The sequence below is a fragment of the Stigmatopora argus genome, chromosome 2 (assembly GCF_051989625.1).
Source record: "Stigmatopora argus isolate UIUO_Sarg chromosome 2, RoL_Sarg_1.0, whole genome shotgun sequence".
Lineage (NCBI taxonomy): Eukaryota > Metazoa > Chordata > Actinopteri > Syngnathiformes > Syngnathidae > Stigmatopora > Stigmatopora argus.
In genome coordinates, this window is record NC_135388.1 from 15,125,176 (window position 1) to 15,146,377 (window position 21,202).

General features: G+C 38.6%; 1 protein-coding gene across 1 annotated transcript; it reads left to right on the forward strand.

The window, feature by feature from the left end:
* The first annotated feature begins 224 nt into the window (after positions 1-224).
* On the forward strand, positions 225-19,559 carry cdh16 (cadherin 16, KSP-cadherin). Its single transcript, XM_077590268.1, has 18 exons — positions 225-297; positions 559-609; positions 705-800; positions 1,882-2,016; positions 3,031-3,160; positions 5,432-5,590; positions 5,816-6,012; positions 9,265-9,390; positions 10,388-10,538; positions 11,114-11,326; positions 11,644-11,720; positions 13,337-13,528; positions 15,374-15,615; positions 15,686-15,816; positions 16,036-16,275; positions 18,272-18,388; positions 18,744-18,860; positions 19,083-19,559. The coding sequence occupies exons 2-18, from the start codon at positions 565-567 to the stop codon at positions 19,178-19,180; spliced, it is 2,466 nt and encodes an 821-aa protein (XP_077446394.1). The 5' UTR covers positions 225-297; positions 559-564; the 3' UTR covers positions 19,181-19,559.
* Positions 19,560-21,202: the final 1,643 nt, after the last annotated feature.

A 21,202-nucleotide genomic window follows, 5' to 3' on the forward strand; every position in this document is an offset into this window, starting at 1 on the left:
CATTAAATTTTGAATGAAAATCCAACGCCTTCCTATGTGTTTTATTGCAGTTACAAAAAAAAACAAGAACAATGCTTTGGTTCAGTGGAAATGAGTGCAGTAATTTGCATCGTCTTTAATATTCATTGGTGGTGCTCTGACTTTGGCTTTAATGGGAGGAAACATGGTGTTTGAGCAGGGTTATTTTAAGGTGTTAACCATTAATCCCTCGAAGGAGGACAAAAACAAAACTTTTCCCACACTATTTAAACTCTGTTCACACCTCTCAAAGGCACCACACTCATCAACTGGAAGAAGGTAGGATACAACATAACAATCCTTTAAAAGCTTTTCTTGAATACCCTTTAAAACCCAACATGGGATGTAATTAGGATAATCTTTAATAGCCTTTCAAGATTTTTTTTCTTTCTCAAAATGGGCTTTCCTACATCTTATGGTGACAGCTTTAAAAATTCATAGGTTAGACATCACAATGGATAAAAAAATATTTATAATGCTGTGATTTTTTTTTTATTTCTGTCTGGAGCCATGAAGGCCTAAAATACTTGATGTTTACAGACAGTCATGGCGTATGGCAGAGTTGGACTTACTCACATCTTTGCTGTCACAGTAAGATATTTGGCATGATGCAACATTTTTAACATACGGAAAAGGAAAGTTTATCTAATGATCACTGAAATATACCACATCTTACTGTTTTACAGGTGGTGATAAATATATTTGACTCCTCTTTAGGAGCAAATGTTAAAATCGGTGTACCAGAGAACTATGATGGAATTTTCCCATGGTATTTGTCCAAGGTAAAAAAAAAAGTTAGTATTTCCATAGATTTACAAGAGAAAAGTACTTTATTGATACACAAAATTAAGCATATTATTTTTGTTAATGTAAAGATATATTATATATATATATATATATATATATATATATATATATATATATATATATATATATATATATATATATATATATATATATATATATATATACATATATATACGTACATATATATAATATATATACATATATATACGTATATATATATACATATATATGTATATAAGGTGCTATATATATAGCAAAAATAGCGAAATACAGTATCTTATATTAACCAATGAGAATTCATCCATCCAACATTGGAATAATGTTTTGTATCTAGTGCATGTAAGATTGCATCGGAAGCCACCATTGCATTTGTATCTTTAATTCTGAGTTTGCAGCGAAGGTTTAACATCAATCATTGCCTGGCTATAAAAAGAGTGCTGGCAATTGCTTTTAAGCCTTCACCTTGCGCATTTTCATTCAGTCCAGCTGGTCCAGTTGCCAGTTTGGATTTTGTTCATAAATGTCATACAATCAGCACATGTCGTGTGCAACAGTCTTAGCACTTGGTTGCTTTGTGTCATGACCCCATCTCGCGTCAACACCCTGTCAAGCTACATGGAAAGAATCAATGTTATTAACTTTCAAACAGACAGGAGAAAGATAATAAACCCACTTGGCGTTCTATAAATGGAACAGGCATAATAATTTTACGACTTGAATCACTACTAATGGTAGTCTGATAGAAATGCGCTGGATTTAGTTTATGGACACCTAAAATACATTTTAATCATATTTCCATCTGTAAATGATCTTGGAAAGTTTTCTTGTTATTTTACTTTTGAAATATTAAAACAACCTAGATTGATTTGCTCTGATTGGGTTCAGTATGTCAAAATTAGGCCATTTTGTCCTCTGCTTCTTTCATCGTGATGATGACGATGATGATGATGATGATGATTCTTGGCAAAATTCCAAATTAACAACAAACATTTTTCTTTTTGCCAACCTCATTTTCATGGTTGACTTAATTCCTTACTAACATTGTGTGCTCTTCAGCTCCACAGCCTTCCGGTCAATTACAGTGACTTGGCAGTAACAGGAGATGATGAAGGTATATTTGGAGTGGACTCTCAGTTTCTTTATGCTCTAAAACCACTGGACCGGGAGAAGCAGCCATCTTACTCTTTGCAGGTATGTAGAAATCTTGTATTGCCATTATTTAAAAATGTGACAATTTCCGATGTAACACAATTAACATAAAAACAAATACTAATTACAAGGGGTCAGCTCCCATGGAAATGCATGGTACATTGACTAATTGTGAATAATGAAAGGTTATTAAAAGGTGTCAAGTAGGGATGCTGGACAGATTTTAATTAAATACAGTCATAGTGACTATTTAATAAAAATCTTTTCCCTCAGAGGACAGAAATGACTGTAAAAATTATGTGCTTATGTGTTTTGGGGTTGTTTTGTTTGTCCAATATTGCTCTTACAACATTTTGGGTTGCTGACCCCTGCCCCAGATGTATTATTATGCATCCATATTTGCCCTTGAATTTCCTTGGAATTGCACAGATGTTTAGAAACAAATTCAATCTGTAATCAAAAGGCATAGAAAATAATCAACATTAAGGGTTCTTTTTTGGGGGTAAATTGGGCACGGCGGGCAGTGGAAATTTGCTGGAAGGCGCGTTTGTCACGTGTTGGTCATTTTGTAGACGAGCACGAGCCAGCACATGTGAAATAGAGAGGTGTGTGGCATGTGGGAGCAACCACCTGGATTTAATCATTTCCACAGTGGTCTTAGAAATGCAGTCGCCCACGTACAGTCTATAATGGCAATGGATTCAATGAATTGGCCTACATGCCTACGTTTAGACTCACTTTCTTTCCCAAATTGTCAGCGAGCCTTGCACTTGTGTGAAAGTATGGGTCCGCCAGCATATATGCCCCTGAGCCAATGTGCCAAGGATGAAAACAGAGTCTTAGAAATTGATATTTTTAAAATCCATATTAGGTCATTTGATTCAGAAAATACAACAACAATATAGTTATAATGTTCAGCCAGTTTTTTCTATATTATTATTTGTTAAAATTAACTTGACGCACATACTAGGCCAACAAATTTCCCATTTTTTTCATCAAGGTCTTTACTCAATGTTCAGTTTGAAGGTCGTCTGATCAGTTTCTGGGTCTAACAAGGTATCTTTCAGAATGTCAGGGCAGAGACAGAGTTTCACGGTCGAAGTGTGCGTCATCGACAAGAACGACAACGTGCCCACCTTCATTGAAGAGAGCAAGAGGGGCAGTGTGCAGCTGGGGCTTCTTAAAGGTAAGCAAGTCCCATGAGACTCATCAAGAGCATGGAAAGAAGAAACTCAGTCATCTCAAATGAAAATGGTACTGCCATGTATTTGAATGCTCCAGTTAGGTATGACTCGTATCTCATTCAATAAAAAAAATAGAATTTTCCAAGGTTTGGCTAGCTTGTCTGACGTCATCATTATTAAAGGCTGCAGTAAATTTATTGTAGAGTGCATTATAAAATGAATAAAAATCAATTATGAAAATAGACAAGGATAGCAGCTGTGTTAACTGCCATTGATGGTGATGGACATTTTTTTTAAACCTGTACCTTTCAGATCCTTAGAGACAGAAAAAAAACTAATGTGGGTCTTTCAAGGCTAAAACAGTCTCAATGTGGCACATGGAGTTTAATTTACTCCTTATATGGTTATTGAGTGTAGTATATACTACCTCTACTCTACTCATTTGAAGGAAGAAAATTAGGAAGAAATTTTTTATTGATAAAATTATTTAGAAAACATATTTAATTGTCATCCTACATTTTACTGTGTAACTGCTTATTCTTACACCTGCCAGTTTGTGTCTAATCTCGCTCTAAAGCGTGTTATGCTGAAAGGGCCTCAAATCCAATCCATCACCTTCAAAGGCTTTTATTTCAAATGCTGGCAGATATTATTTCATTTGACGAAAGATTATCTTAAACATTTTCATTGGCAAGATAAATAATAGTGCCTTTGAGAGCTGTTTTCTTCTAATGTATTCTAAATATTTGCTTTTGACTAGAAACTATGCAATGAGTGGGCAAGGGGTAAAAGCCCAAGAGTATGATTTAAAATTGGGCAATGACCACCATTCATTCTTTCTATTTCACTGGGGAGGTTGAATTTTTAACCCAAGGCTTCTTGACCTTCCAGATAAACATATAAATATACTTGTAAAACTTCCTGTTACAGCAGCAACCAATATTATGGGACTTACAAATTGATACTAGGTAGCACCATCTTCATAAAAGCTGCATGAGCATGCAAGGAATTTGTTAGTGTGCATCTGTCCATTTTTTCATAACTTCATTAAACATTTGTTATTCTTCACACTAACCTTTATTTAAGAGAGGGTCTTTTTCCCTTACTATACAGTGCTGCGTCACTGAAAGAGGTAAATTGGCTTTTCTACATGGCAGTTGTACCAATGGTGACTTCTGTCAGTTGTTCCTAAACCTATTTCACATCCAGTTCAATCAATCAACAATACTGAACAATAAAAGAATACTGTTATCTAGATCCTTTGAAATAATATAAAAACATATTTGGTGCACAGCTTGAGCTTGTGTTTTAAATTAAAAAAACAAATAGGAGCAAGCTCAAAGGAAAACCTTGTCATGAGCACCAAAATCATACAAAATTATAGTTTCACCCATCAAAGCCATTGGTGATTATTTTTTATACCACTTCAATCTTTGTAAACATATTTTCAAAGCTCATTTTCTCTAATGTAGACCATAAATAGGACTATCGTCAAACAATCAAATACTTTCATCTCGTCCAAGGACGACACTGCTGCTAAATCCCTTTTCCCTATTGAATTGATTACATAGCAAGCTACGATTGACAAATACTTGTTTAACATACAGTATACATGTGCTTTAATGTAATCCTGTATTCTGCACACTGTAGATTTGCACAACAGCTCATAACATGGCAACACAAGAGAAGGTAACAAAAAATTAAATGAATTTCACTTGTAATTGTGAGTTTTGATGGAGAACTTGCAAATGCAAGTTATTGCATCTAACTCGTTTTTTAAAAGTATAAGCAAAAATTATGATTAGTAGGCAGAACTCATCATTTTAACTCAGCAGGACTTATGGTAAGTAATGAGAACTTAAAATTTCAAGTAAACCTTACTTAAGTTTAAAAGGTAAATGTATATGAAGGAAAATCAAGATTCGACTTTGGGAAGTTTTTATTTTTAAATAGTACACATACAATATTATACAGTAGATTCTGCGATTGGCTGTCCACCGATCCAGGGAGTCTCCACCCTGGGGTCTGTAGTTGGCTGGGATGGGCTCCAGCACCCCCCGCGACCCTTATGATGATAAGCGGTTCAGAAAATGACTGAATGAATGAATAGAGTAGATATTTCTAGGGGTAGGGTATGTATAACATTATATATTTAAAATCGTATAAATTCTAATCATATAATCCCTAACCTGATGTTTTAATTTAGTAGAAAAATGGCTGTGTATTGCTGTAAGTAACTGGTGACAAGGTGACTACCATTATTTATCCCTTAGGGATACCCTTCATGCAGGTGGAGGCGGTGGATCGTGATGACCGCGACACTGCCCACGCTGAGCTGCGTTTCCGCCTAATGGAGCAAACACCGAGAATTCCCTCCCCTCAGATGTTCTTCATCGACTCCATCACAGGAGAGGTTTCCCTCACTGAGGACGGTCAGTCCTTTAATTTCATTTCCATACCTATATTTTATGATATTGTGTGTCCTAACCATAAACTCGAAGAATTCCCAATGACACTTAAGCCAAAATAGGCAATCTAATATGAAGCTTTACTGTCGGTTAGGGTTCATGTCAATTATTGGATTTACATTAACAAGCCTGTTAAGTATGATATTAAATGCGCCATGTTGTCCTGAACGGTGCTTGCGTCATCACCAGGTGCCTCAACACTGGACCCCGAGATGTGTGGTCGATATAAATTATCAGTGATGGTGAAGGACATGGCTGGGAAGTCAAATGCTTTCTTCACCATTGGCATTGTCACGGTTGAGGTGACAGGAAATACTTGGGCCTCACCTGACCCAGTGCGATTGCAGGAGAACCTCCCGGGACCCTATCCAATTGCTATCTCCCAGGTAAAACTTTCCAAACCTTCATCAGTCCTATTGCAGATGATACACTGAGACCAAATGAAACATTTCAGTTATTTTTATCATTGTAATATGATCAGCTACCATGCAGGCTACTTAACAGAGTTTGTGCACTTCCATCTATCATATCGTATTACAATGAAATCAACTTTCAATAAACAGGATGAAGTAGAATGGTATTACATTGCCGGTTGCTGTTTTTAGGAACCTCTCAGGTCTTCCTAAATGACCACATGCTAAATTATTGATGCTATTCAACTGTCATGGATCCTTTCAGGCTACATCCTGACTAAATCAATTTAAATCAGATTTATCACTCCCCTACCCCACCCAGCAAGTGCCTTAGACGTTAAAAGGGTTTTTCCACATTCCAAATTAATCTCTCTTTGCCTGCCTGTGGGTTTTGTCTAACTTTTTACATGATGACCTGTACAACAGCCTCACCCGCAACCCCTAAAAATAAAAACAGCAATGCAATCAAGTCAAGGATGGTAAAAGAATAACGTGTTGTGAAAATTCAAAGAATCAGTGAGCCCAGCAGGTAGTGAACACAACACCCCCTCCTCCTCCTGCTTTCTGTCCCCACCTACACGTTCGCCCTTCGCCTCTCATCTCGCCTGTTGTAACAGCCCTGTCCACCCACTCAAAGTGTGGATCATAAGTGTAGGCTCTCTGAATTTTCATTGGCGAAAAATGATTGCATGTCATGTTAAAAATTGTCAATCATGAGAGTTAGGGGCATAAATTATTCATTACTTTTTTTGAAATCCCAGCTAACTATGGGCACCAGGCAGGGGACCCCCTGAATTGGTGGCCAGCCAATCGCAGGACAGAAGGAGACAGACAGCCATTCATGTCGGCCTCACAATTCTGGGGTGGAGGATTCAATTCCTGGTTGTTCCTCACTTAGTGGAGTTTGCATGTTCTCCCCGGCCCCTCGTGGGTTTCCTCCGGGTACTCCGGTTTCCTCCCACATTCCAAAAACATGCATGGTAGCCTGATTGGACACTCTAAATTGCCCCTAGGTATGGGTGTGAGTATGCATGGTTGTCCGTCTCCTTGTGCCCTGCTTTTGCTATTTATACTTGATTCTGTCAAGGTGCTTTTCAGTCTTTGTTATGTATTCCAAGCCTATAAACTCCTGCTTGGAAATGTGACTGTGGAATACAATCATTAAAAGCACTTGAACTTAGTAATGCAATCTAGTGAGGCATCTGGAGTGGAAGAGAGGCGTCAATCTCTGAATGGTTTAGTCAAGGCTCTTTACTGCATTAAATCACTTTCGGTGAAAGTTTTTTGGGCTAAAATTAATGTGTGCCTCTTGACATTTGTCATACCCACTTAAATTGTGATCAAATCCCAAATGATATTCATAACCACGTCAAGCTCAAGCTATTTACGTCACACACGATTTAAAATTGCATTAGAAAGTAATATTTTCTCCTTTCCAAACTGGATTATAGAAGTCAGAATTTCTCTTAGCAATGATTAAAATAATATGCATAGCCACAGTAGTGAAAACCCATAAATTATAACAAAGTTCAAGGTTGTTTGATGTGCTGTAAATAAATTGCTTTAGAAACTTTTCACTAATATCATCTCCCTCAAAATTCTGCGCCATTACGAAATAGTTATAGGATTTGTGCACACCACTTCGATATGGTAAAGTCACCGCCAGACAATTCCTTGTCCCTGCCATCACTCTGGAATCTGAACTCCCATAATTAGTGGTATTATTGAGTGGAATTACACCTACATAACTTGCAGTTGCATAGAACGAATTTGCCCTCAAAAGAATAAGGCCAAAATTTCAGAGATCAAAAATAAGAATTATGAATAATCATGTGTATTACATCAGACCCAAAATACCCCACATTCGCCATTTTGGGGCACCATATAGCTGTTTATAGCTAGAGGTCATCATGTCAATTGTATAAACTCTAGTGTAGCTTTCTAATGGACTAAATCATATCTGAACTGTTTTAAATTTTTCCACAGATTGTTCACATTGATGATCTTTAAATGTTAGTATAAAGGGCCCCCAAAAATATTGCACTCAGATATGCTTAAATCCAAGACATGTCTTCCTTAATTGCAGGAAAAAATAAATTCTCTCCAAAATAACATGATGACATGACCAATGTTCCCTCTAATTTTTTTGTTTGTCTGGGCAGAAAGACAACCTCCCTGAGCACACTGAGTACTGGTGTGAGCAACATCATCATTGCTCGCTATGGGCACACACCAGTATCACACCTGCCATAAGCAGGTGCATGTCTACTACACATAAATGATTTAGTAATAATAAAATATAATGATTAATATCTATGAATGGGCGGCCCGGCGGATGAGTGGTTCGCGCGTCGGCCTTACAGCAAAAAAAAATAAAAAACAAAAAAATGGGATTTTATTTTGTGCGCTCCATATGATTTGCTGTGCGCAGAGAAGACGAGAGTAGTGCGTAATTGTGCACGCGCGCAGCTTAGAGGGAACATTGGACATGACCAACATTTTTTATTCTTCTCTGAATAACATCCCCCACTGCCAAAGTTCAGCCCACTTTCCCCTACTATATGTGCTTATCTTATTTGTAATACTGTAAATATATATATGTGTTAATGTGGGAGCATTGCAGTGTTTCTATATAAACCACATAGCTTACATCTTTATAAACAAATCATCCAGGGGAAGGGCCAACCAGAAAATACTCTTTACATTGCCTCGGATTCCAGAAACACACTAAGGATAGGAGGCCCCCACCTGTATAATGTCTTGACATGTATACAAAAACATAGCTTTTGGGCACCCGTTTCAGGAAACAGTGTGTCAGTGAGTTGAAGAGATGTAAGGGTACTATGTGTGTATTGGCTGTGCAAGCCTCCAGTCCTTGTTGGGTGCTGTTGGATTGCAACTGACGCTTTTTCAGCCCGACTGCACAGCACTCTGTCAAGGGCTGTAAAGAAGAACGGAAAATCCCCTTCAGCCTGTATACTTACTTTTGGTTGCACTCTCTGTTCCACATCATTGTCAGTGCAGTCAGCTGGCTCTTTATCATGTAAACAACTGGTAGTCAGGGCTTAGATTTGCGTATACGGAGCCTCTTGAACCGCGCCTAAAGTTTATAATAAATATACAGCGTATGTAGCCTCATACACTGTATATTTTTCAAAGTTTTACAAAACAATAACTTTAATGGATTGCACTTTGTGTGACGTGGTCGTGTGTATGTTTATCAAGGTGAAATGGAGTGGAAGTCAAGCAGAGTACAGTCTAGAAGGGGAGTTTCCAGAGATGCTCTTCACCATCAGCAGAGAAGGAATCATTTATTTGAATGCCCCTCTGGACAGAGAAACACAAGACCAGGTCTGTGGACCTGCAAGCTAAACATTTCCAGCACCTAATAATGAATAGTGTGCTTATAATTAAGTTTTGAAATATGTAAACACTGTAATGTAACTACCAGGCTGTGTTTATAAGGTAGTAGTAATACTTTCTCAAAGGCACTTGAGCAGCAGAATTTAACAAGCATGAATGCTTTACTGGGGAATCTATTTTTCTTATTGGTATTATTTTGATGATTAAGGATCATATATCTCCTAAAGGACTTTCACCTCAAGCCAATGCTAGCTGAGCTGGACAATTTATTGTTATTATTTTTTCATTTTAACGATAAGGATCTTACATCTCCTAGAAGCTTTTCACTGCAAGCAAGTGCTACCTGAACTGGGGAATCTATTTTTATTATTATTTTTATTTTATTGATATAGATCTTACAGCTCCTATAAGAACGGAACATTCTTTTCACTACTTCCCACAATCCAAAATTGGCGGACATGATTGCATCTGCTAAACATGCTGAAGTTCATTGTGTACATTATAGAGGGCAAATATGCAAAGACCTTAACTTAGCATGTGCAATGTAATTAACTAAATGTTGCTGTCGCATTAACAATACATGCTGCTGCATTCAAGGAAATTTCAGCCCCATTCCTGTAAGGTGCTTCATCTGTACATCAATAACATAGACAAAATAACAGCATTAAAACACACTCCTCACACAATCAAATATACATAGAGTCGGTGCAATAATGCCAAAAGAATAAATGATTAAGTACTATTCCTTGATAAAAGTGCTCGACTTAAGAACAATGCTTTCGCAGCATATTGTTAAGTTACCAAACAATTAGACTGGTAAAAAGAGCCTTTGTTATGTAATTAATTTGGTACATTTTAAAAGATTTGGTATGAAAACTAAAGCAGATCCACTCATGTTATGAGTAGCCACACAGTTATATAATATTTGGAATGATCACTTTGCAATGAAATTAATGAATATGCATTATTTCTCTTGCTGAGTCAGTTCCTCATCAGTATTGTGGTAGAGCGTCCAGATGGCCGAGAGATTGCCAGACCAGTGGAGTTAAGAGTAATGGTGGGTGATGCTAATGACAACAGACCCACATTTCCACAAGCCCAGTACCACACCGTGGTCAAGGAACTGGCAGCTCGAGGTAAGTGACTACTATTCCTTTCTTACATAGAGTTCTGACATTTTAGAACTTTTTTAAATGCCGTTGTTAACATATTTAAACTTAAGTAATTAAAATGTTTTACCTCCGAAATACAGTAGTCCATGCAATAATGGGAATTAACATACTCTACGCCTTTAAGACAATGCTGCAGTCCTCATAAGATTGATAAAACAAAACAAGGCCATAGCCTATGGACTGTTATATATTGTTATTATTTATTTGTCTGTTTGTTGTTGTTATTTGTGCACTTTGTGGCGAAGCTTTAAATCTCATTGTACTTGTATAATGATAATAAAAGCATTCAATTCAATTCATAACTATTTGAAAGACATCAGAAAAGGACAACACTGTAAAATATTACCCAAACAAGACAAAGCTTGTAAAAAAAGGAACGCACAAAGGGTTTTCTTTGAGAGACATCAGACACCTCAATAAAAGCTTTTCTGGAAAGGTATTTGCATTAATTGTTTCAAAGAAAAGCTAAAACACGGAACCTCTTGCCAAAAACAGTGGCTTAAACGTTACAGCTGTATATTTTACTGCTTTATCCCCAGGGACTGACATCTTGACAGTTCAGGCAGCTGATAATGACGATCCTAAGACGGATAATGTGCGAATCTTTTACCGTTTGGTTGGCCAAATACCAGAGAGTCCTCGCGCTCTGTTCAGAGTAGACCGGGATTCTGGTGTCATCTCTGTGCAAGCAGACAGCATGGAAGGAACGGCACCCCAGTACACACTCACCATCACTGCTGAAGATGCAAAAGGTGACACAATAGTCTTAACATTTCGAGAAAACACAGACTTTAAGTTGTAATTTACTTGAAATACTATGCATTCGCCTCAGTTGAGTAATTGTGAATTTGGTAATTCACAAAAGGCATCAGCCCAAAATAATACAACAGTAATAGCTTTGTTTAAACTCAAAGGGATGTCAATAAACACAATGTAACCAGCTGCTGCATGAGTCACACATGAGGATGAGATGTAGCCAAGATTAAGGACTTCCTGTTCCTTTGTGACCATTAAATGTTATTCTGGCCTGACCCTGACTCACCAATGGGTGTAATATCGTCCCTGGCAGGTCTGAACAGTTCATGTACCGTTGTGGTGACCGTGCAAGATGAAAACAACAACCCACCAGTCTTCTCTCAACATGAGGTAAGATGTCATATCTTAAATTACAATGACAGTTTGGGACATAGGGGACAACCAACAAAAGTCAAACCATTATAATTGGCCATTTGACTGCAGACTGTGATGCTGCGGGTCACTGATTTAATTTTCCTGGCAGGGAACTAAATAAAGAACATCGTCTAATCCAGGGTTTAGAGAGATGGTAATCCGTTATGTGACTTTTATTATCTTCTTTGTATTCTAACTAGACAGTGCACTTATATTTTAATAACATTGACCTCCTTTGGAGAGAAGTTTCCACTTGTGTATTTTTAGAGCACCCGACATCATCCCTGCAGAAAAGCGTGCTTGTGTTGAAAATGAGATCAGAAAAGATTTCATAATCTACAGTGTCATGCAAAGATGATAATTACCACAAGGTTTGCAGTGACAAAAGTGTCCGGCGATGAGGCTGCACAAAGTAGTTGTTATTAATGATGGAAGAAAGAACCTTAAAACTACCGCCTACATGTGCCACATGAGCGAAAAGAGAAAATTCATGCTGTGTGAGTGAGAGCCGTCACACTGTGACAGAGTGTACAAGCATTAAGAGAAAGGAATTAATGTGCTCTAAAATTAAAACACAGATATAGAGGGGGAGCGATTAGAAAGTCTGCCTCTAATGTGAGGTTCTGGTTTGAGTCAGGGCTCTGACATTCTGACAGTATGTAGTATGTGGAGATTTTATGTTCCCCCATGCTTGACTCGATTTTCTTCGCTTTTTGACGTGTCAACTGGAATATGCTGCTGCTCACAGTAGGCAAGAAATGAATGAATACACTACAAACGTCGTTTCCCGTACAAAAACATGATTAGGGTAAATGTTCTTAAGTTATGCTATGTTTAACAGCATCATTTACCAGCATCTAGTCCCAATTTAACAGTATGTACTTGCTTGCTCATGTACTACTGTGGTTACTCGCACACTAACAGTGAGGTGGAAAATGCTCTTGAGCAGGTCACGCCTGAGCAGTGCAGCATTTTCCATAGCCTTGTGGAGGCAACGGCAACTAGGCTGATGTGGGAGGTGAGTGGTGACAGGGCTGGGTTCAGCGACCCTGCGGCTGGGGCAGCCAGATCAGAGGCATGCTGCTTCACTGGAGGGCATTAGTGAGTGGTAGATTAAAAGCCTGTCTAAACTGGTGTGTTAATAAAGGTTAACCAACACTAAGAGGGCGACAGGCCATAGTACTGGGTGAGCCAAAAGTAGTTAGAAACTTTTTTTTGAATAAAGAAAGACGTTGGACCCTTAAGTAGTAGTATTGGAAACGTCCTGATTTAAGGAGCAGAGGGAAGCAAAACAGGTATAAAGCAGGTGATGAAGGATGAGATGCCAAGGGAAAAACAGGTTAATGAAAATTAAGACCTCAAACAATTTGGAGTTTGATTGAGCACATTTTCCCCAATCCATCCCTGCCAGAAAAAAACACTTAATTGATTAATTAATTTTATGGGGTTGCCTAAACTGTTCCCCAAAAAGCTTGAAACACAGAATTGTCCTCAAGTGATCAATACTTTGAGTTGCGCTTTGTAAAATGTAACTTTTATCAGTTGTGTTAAGCACTGCTATTTGTAATCTATTTTCCGCACTTCTCTGGCAGTATGGACCTTTCCATATTCCTGAGGACGCTCCAGTGGGCACCACCGTGACATCTGTACTGGCAGGGGATGGTGATGTTCGAGGGGGAGACAGCTGGCAAGTCAACTATCGTTTAGAGTCTGGAAACGAGGAAGAGGTCTTCTCATTGTTAACAGATGGTCAGACCAACGAAGTTTCACTTGTCCTTTCAAAGGTAACTAGTCGCAAAACTCTTATCTCTTTATTCAAGATCCTCAATAGTAAAGTTCTCATATAACATGATCTGATTGTTAGACAGATGGATACAAGTGTTATTTTTCTGTAAAATATGAAAAATATGGCGGCCCGGTGGCGCGAGTGGTTAGCGCGTCAGCCTCACAGCTCTGGGGTCCTGTGTTCAAATCCAGGTCATGTCCATCTGTGTGGAGTTTGCATGTTCTCCCCGGGCCTATGTGGGTTTCCTCCGGGTACTCCGGTTTCCTCCCACATTCCAAAAACATGCAAGGTAGGCTGATTGGACACTCTAAATTGCCCCTAGGTATGGGTGTGAGTGTGCATGGTTGTCTGTCTCCTTGTGACCTGCGATTGGCTGGCCACCGATTCAGGGTGTTCCCTGCCAATGGCCCGGAGACAGCTGGGATTGGCTCCAGCACCCCCTGCAACGCTAACGCGGATAAAATGAGATGAGATGAGATATTAAAAATATGTGAAAATGTTGCTGACAGATATCCTAAAATTGAAGATTGAGCATTGTAAAGGTGGAGACGATTCAAGAAGAAAGAATATCAGGCCACAAAGTATAAGAGTATCTGGTTAAATGAAAGTAGCTATAGTAACCATTATCTTTCCAACTCAGTACATCATAAATGCAAACTCTTCAAGGAGAGAGGAGACATTTTGCAATGCTGTTTGCATGTTGTTGCACGCTAACAATGCCTACATTCTGCACAAATAGAGGGTTCCGGCGGTAAAAGAAAGTAATGTTGATTAATTGCATTACCGTGTGAGGTCACTGCCCGAAGGAAGACATATTTCATTACTAGAAATCACACCATGTTCACAGCTAGTGAGAATAATTGGATTCATGTGCAGCAACTAATGGCAGTTAAGCACACAGGCTAGAGGGCCATAGTCTCAGAATGGTTTGGGAGGTGAATAGGAATCCAAAATCATTTGTTTGACATGGAAATTAATACATCGCTTCAGATGACTCATTGTAATGAAAAAAAAAATAGAAAAGAAACAGTTCAGATACAATGACAGATGGCTAGTGAAATACCACTCACTCACACTGGTGTAACAGGCATAAATAACCATTTATAGTCTTAATTCACACTTATAAATATATTCATTTCATATTTATAAACATGTTTTTGGAGTGCAGGAAGAGAACTGACACACGCATAGGTGGAACATGCAAGTCAGGGGTGACTGTTTGGTTCTCTGTATAAACTTTGTTCAGTTAACTTATAAATGATCTTTTCCAATATAGTATTATATTCTGGTATTTAAAATACCTTGCACATCAAACCATTGTGGACAGGAGCTGCTAAGATGACTGTATTCACAAGATAGTGGCGGCACATGTTGCGATGTGCTGATACACAATGAATAGCTTGATGCGTCACTTCCAGTCAGTGGCAGTTACCCCATACACCCCCCACCCCCTGGCCAAAGATCTGCGTTCTCCCTTCTTAGCAACAGAGACGCACTTTGTGCACGCAGTCTGATGTCAGACAGCAGTGGTTTGATAATGTCTTGTTTCACACGGCTCCAATGGTGATTGTGTCCGTGTCTGCTTGTAAGCCTGCTGGGTCTTGTTAACCTCGAGTTACATCCGTTTTGACATCCCTTGACTTTCCTATTACAGAACATTGAAATCATTTTTTTTTAGTCTTTCTTACTCAGTTTCTTTTCTTAGTCTTTGTGCTGGTATACCTGTCCTTGACGTCCAGAGAAATTTAAATTCATGTAGGATGTTTTTTTTCCGCTTTGTGCTACTGGTACACCTGTATTTAAACCCAACTGAATTTTGTGCTCTCTCTCTCTGTTTGAGCAGGTTATTGACTTTGAGCGCGAGAGTGAGTACATCCTCGTTCTAAGTGCCAAAAACCCTGTAGCTTTGGTCCGAGGCCGATATGGTCCGTCATCAACGGCAACTGTATCCATCTATATTGACGATATAAATGAAGGTCCAGTTCTATCTCAAAGCCATTATGAAGTGACTGTCAGAGAGGGTGAGGAACCAGGACGGGTTATCGCCACTATTCGAGGCTATGACCCAGATTCACACCCAATCAGGTAAAAATCATTTTCTCATTGACGGTCATCATTGAAGTTTCCCACAGAGGGATACTTTTGTACTTTCTAGATATTCTCTCCAGGGAGACACCAAGAAGTACTTTTCAATAGGGAAATATTCAGGTGAGCTCAAGACTGTCCAAGCATTGGACAGGGAGGAGAATAGCACTTACACCATGGAGGTCATTGCAGTGGATGGACGTAAGTTTTTTTTCATTTTTTTCATCAGAAGTTAATGTACCACAAAGTAACAATTAATCTAGTAATGAATATCAAGTATGTGATAACTAAATATACACCCAGAGCAACTACATCTTGTAATGTTCTTGATTCAAATCAATTCTAGAAAGTGCACCTTCAGAAATATGTTAGCATATCCAAATCAAGTCATGTCCTGGTTGTTGTTTTTCTTTCATTAAGGCAATTCATCTTTATCTGCGTCCACCTTGGTCACAGTACAAATTCTGGATGTGAATGACAATAGTCCAGTGTTGGTGGGTGACTACTCCTGGAAGTACCTGTGTACACCTCGCTGGGAAGACCAAGCACTGGTTTTGGCCTCACGGGACAGCGATGGGCCGCAGCACGGAGGAAGGCTCAATTTCTCACTGCGGAGTGACGCTATAGTCCGACGAAACTGGAAGCTAACTCCCATCAATGGTGAGGTGGAATGGACATAACCATCCTTTTTTAGCTTATAGAGAAAACATTAGACAATAGAAAGAGAAAATAAACTTTTTTCATCGAGATTTTACTTGATTGAAACAAATACAAAAAAAACCATTAGAAAAACAATCCAAATGACATCCACAAAAAGGCAAATGGAAAATGTGGCTCCTACTTTTCGTTAGACTTCTCATTTTCTGTTCTTCTTGCATTGCTTTTCTCTGATGGATAATCAAAAACATGCATGCATGCAAGTTCGTGAAAGACTTTGAATATCCCAACTGGGTTGAATGTAGTGTGAATGTTTCTCTTTATTTTATTTTATACATAGAAGAATACTGAAAGACTTAGAAGTAAAGTAAGTAAAAGTACTGATTGTTTTCGTATTAATAGACAGGGCACAATAGTCACCCGAATGTTACCAAGGAAACAGCCATCTGGCCTTGTTGCTCTCTCCACATATAAGATGGTTTCTATTGGCTGTAAAATGAGACATATTTCCTTCAGATTCTTTTCAATCCAAAATGATATATCAGTGGTTGTCATGTTTCTGCGAGACTGCTAATTCAACTCTTAAGTAATGTCAAAATAAATGTTGATTGTAGTACACTCACAAAAAAAATACTGTAAACAATGTACAATGTTTCAGCATTTTGTTTGTTACTTATCAAGAACAAAAAGGGAGTTTACCCCACCATTTTTTTTATTTTTTTTGCTGACACCTTTATCACATCGCTACAAACAGCTAAGCCCTGAATATTACTATTTGGACTTCTCCAAGGCCTTTAATAATATTCATCTCATGCTAGACAGGGGAAACTTGGAGTATGGACTTTCAGACATGAACAGCACAAGAGCCTGTTCTCTTTCTAGTTCTCTGAGCTCAGCCGTTGTGGGTTGTATCAGAAATTGACAGGATAAGCAGGACAAAACACTGAATAAGGAATTAGTCATACCCTGTAACTCCAGTGACCTTCGCTTATACTCCAGTAAGACAGGAGAACTGGTGGTGAAATTTAGAAGGTCCAGACTTTACCTTTTCCACTTATCGTCCTTAATATTCATGTTCCCTTTCCATGATATGACCGTAAACTACCGTTTCCATGGCAGTAAAAAGCAATCACGTGTAAATGGTAGTAGGAATGGTATATATTTTATGATAAAAAACACATATGGGATATTTGGGTTCCATACAAGACCTCCATCAACCACAATTGCTTTTTTTCCTGAGGTTTTCGTCTTCCCCTCCCCTACTGCTGTGAGCATTGATTGAGCTCAACTGTGATTACTACATACGTACAACCAAAATGCGTAATATCTTTGGCGTCATCACTAGATTGTGAGGAAATAGTGCTGAAAGTGTTGCACCCTCTTATCAATGATTGCTTATTTTGAATCCGAGCTTGCATCGATTCAAATGAGGCACCACTTTTGTCTGATTATCCATCAGGGCGAGGAGTGATGACTCATATTTAATGGATTTAATACAATAACCGTTTTCTTTGTAAAAGCTACCAAAACAAACCTGTCAAGCAACATACAAAACAGCATGTAAAAGGCTGCACAGCTCTTAACTGGCAAATGGAACATGAAGGAGGATCGCAGTAAGGTGCAAGTGAAAGAACCTCGGATAAGGGTTCAAACAAGTTGATAAACACTTCTCTTTATGTGGCCGGTCTCACGTGATACGATGTATTTTGAACTGATTTGTGCAGATAAGATAAAGAGCCCCACTCCAGCTCACTTCACCAAAAGTCTTTGAGTGTTGTGTCACTGGTAAAAGGGGTTTATAGGGGAGAGAGGCGTGTTTTCAAAGTCAGTGTGTGGAACTGGTCAGTCATCAGCATGTTGCATTCAGTCCCATGCAATTGAAAGTTTGTCAGTTCAACACAGAAGAAAACAAGGCTCTGAATTTTCATTTTCAGGAATGACACAAAATACATTTGGCCATGCAATTAAATACTCAAAGTTATAATATTCTATTCTTCAGATACTCACACCAACCTATCCCTGAACATGCCATACCTCGCCCCTGAGGTTTACACTGTGCCATTCACCATCTCTGATAGCAGTTCTCCTCCTAGGAGCACCTTCATAAACTTACCAGGTAAAAGTCAGACTTCAGTTGATGATCATACATACAGTAGTAGTAAAAAGAATGTAAACAATAACCATGCAAAATCCGTGTATATATATATATATATATATATATATATATATATATATATATATATATATATATATATATATATATATATATATATATATATATATACTGAATGTACATTATGTACTTCTATACAGTATGAAGAGAGAACAAGTGCCTATTCTATTTTTACAACTTCTAAAGAAAGGTCATTAAATCCCGACCATTCGATGCATTATACAGTGTAATCCTGTCTAACCCGAACGGCTGTTGTGGTGTGTGCAGCGATGACTGAGTCGTTTTGTTCTGTTCTCAGTGACAGTGTGCCCTTGCAACATCAGGGGGAACTGCAAAATGGCAGCTAAACAGCTGCAGGGCATGCCGACAATCCAGTCTGCAGTGGGCATTCTGCTGGGCACATTTGCCGTGATAGGTCAGTATTCATTATGCACGCACAGTGACGGTGACAGGTAAAATCTTCCTTACAGAGATGTCATTGATGGTTTGTTGATCCTTCACCCAGTCTGATAATTTACTCTAATGTGACATTATGATATTGTCTTTATTTTATACATTGTAATATTTGATTGTCTTTATGTTTACTAATGTCTCCAGTTTGGTTAATTGTGGCTTTCTTGATTTTTTTTTTAAACAGGAACGATCCTCGTTGTTGTATTTGTGCGACTGTCCTACCAGAATCCCAAGCAGCCAAACACAAACCAGGAAAGAGTTCCTCTTAAAATGTCTATCTGAATGTAATGATTTTCATGCAGTAGTACTATATTGATTAGTATTCTGCTATTTAAAAATGATGGTATATTTCTGATGTCCATCAGAACACACACAATGTAAAAACTATCATTAGGTCTTAGGTATTCCTGTACTTAGCATAACATGCTGTTTAATATATATGTAAGTATTGCATGTTTCTTTATTTCATCATTTTCTGCAAGCAGTCTATATAAATAATCACTTTATTAAAACTTCATTTTTTCTGGTGAACTTCAATTCAGTTCAATTGTTATAAGTCAGAAGTCAGATTAAAAGAACATGTCTTTCAGTACTGCCTATTTGAACTTGTATTATTGGTCTCTGCATTTGGTTCTCAAAATAAAGGCATTCTGTAACGAGACTCTAAGATGCACTCACAAGATATTAACTAATGAATGGCGCCCTCGAGCTTCCCAGCGACATACCCATTTTTTAATTCAAACTGGATTCAATCAGCTGCATATCATTAAGAATACAACTTTTGCAGAATTCCAATGTCAAGTTTTGCGGGATCATGGAGCGTAGAAGGACCCAAACGCAGGGAAGCAGGCAAAGACAGGGAGTTGAATGCACTAACAAAACTTTAATAGAATATGGCAAGGATCTAAAAAAATAATAAAGACTTCACATTGACACGAGCATGACAAATGCAGACAATCCAACCAGGACTGACCAACACACAGGGTTTAAATAGACAGACACGGGTTGATGAGACACACAGTAACACCCAAATCACACAAGAGGCAGAAAGCAGGAGATTCACCAGGGGCAGGGAAATGACAGGTGAACTCAATGGGCAATCACAGGGATAGGTCACATAGGGGAAAAACATGACGAACCCAATCTGTAACATCCAAGCCAATTTAACCAAAGAAATATCTTTAAAAAATGATATTCTGGGCCCTTTCAATACAAATTGTAGGGAAACAGGGTAAAATGGCTTCCAGGGTTATAAGAAGAATGTTTAAAAAACACACTGTTCTGTGGGGCACATAGTACTCAGTGTCCTGTGCTGTGTTCCCAAGTTATGCATTGTTAAGAAAACTGTGTTAGGTTGGATTTAATTGACAACTGATCTGTAATCCATTTACTGTACCCATGTATAGGTCCCCGGTTGTAACAGTCCAGGTGATGTCATCCGTTGACCTTTTTCTTTGTTAGTCATACTGGTGAGGGTTCAGTGTGGGCGGTAGGCCAGCCTCAGTGTAATTAAGTCTCTCAGGGAATTTTATTTTTAAAAACGCTGGTGGGTTTCTAATTAGCACAGTCGCTTTGGTCTGGTTTGGAACTGGCACAATAGTGGATAGTTTCAGACTCACAGGGCTACATGACCCCTGCAATAGAGGTATGGTGACGATATTAGTAAATACCTCTGCAGCACCTTCTTGGTGTTGATGCACGTCTCACATCAGCAGTGACGGAATGAGTGTGTGGCTGTTTATGGTTGAAGCCGGAGTGACAGTTGCTGCTGCATCCTCCTACACTTACTGCCACACTTTAGTCACAGCGCTTGGTGTGTGGTTGGCTTCAGCCAATCTGTTACTACAACTCCCCGGTCTCCTGCTGACCCACGCATTGTAGAATCACCCGCAGTGGATGTATATCCCCTTTCCTGCATAGATTCAGTTGTGTGTCCTGCATGATGATCGTTGTGTTTCCCACTGTATTCGATGGAAGCTGTAACCTTCAAAAATGGATACACTAATTTGAATATATCAGGGATGGACATTTCGTAATGACGGATTTAATATTCTGATGATGATGTTGATGACCCTCACAGCAATCGTCCATTTATAAAAGGCTATTTATATTCATAGAGGGAATGGGCCCCAAGTGAGACGAGAAGGCAGAGGGGAATAGGACAGTTTGGAACATGGGATCAAGTTCTAGGAAGAAATGAGCCATGCCACAGAGCGAGAAGAGGTGAAGGTTGCACTCAATTCTAGCTGCTTGGAAAAAAGAGATACGGTAATCCTTCTGTTAGGGATGGACAATTGGACACTG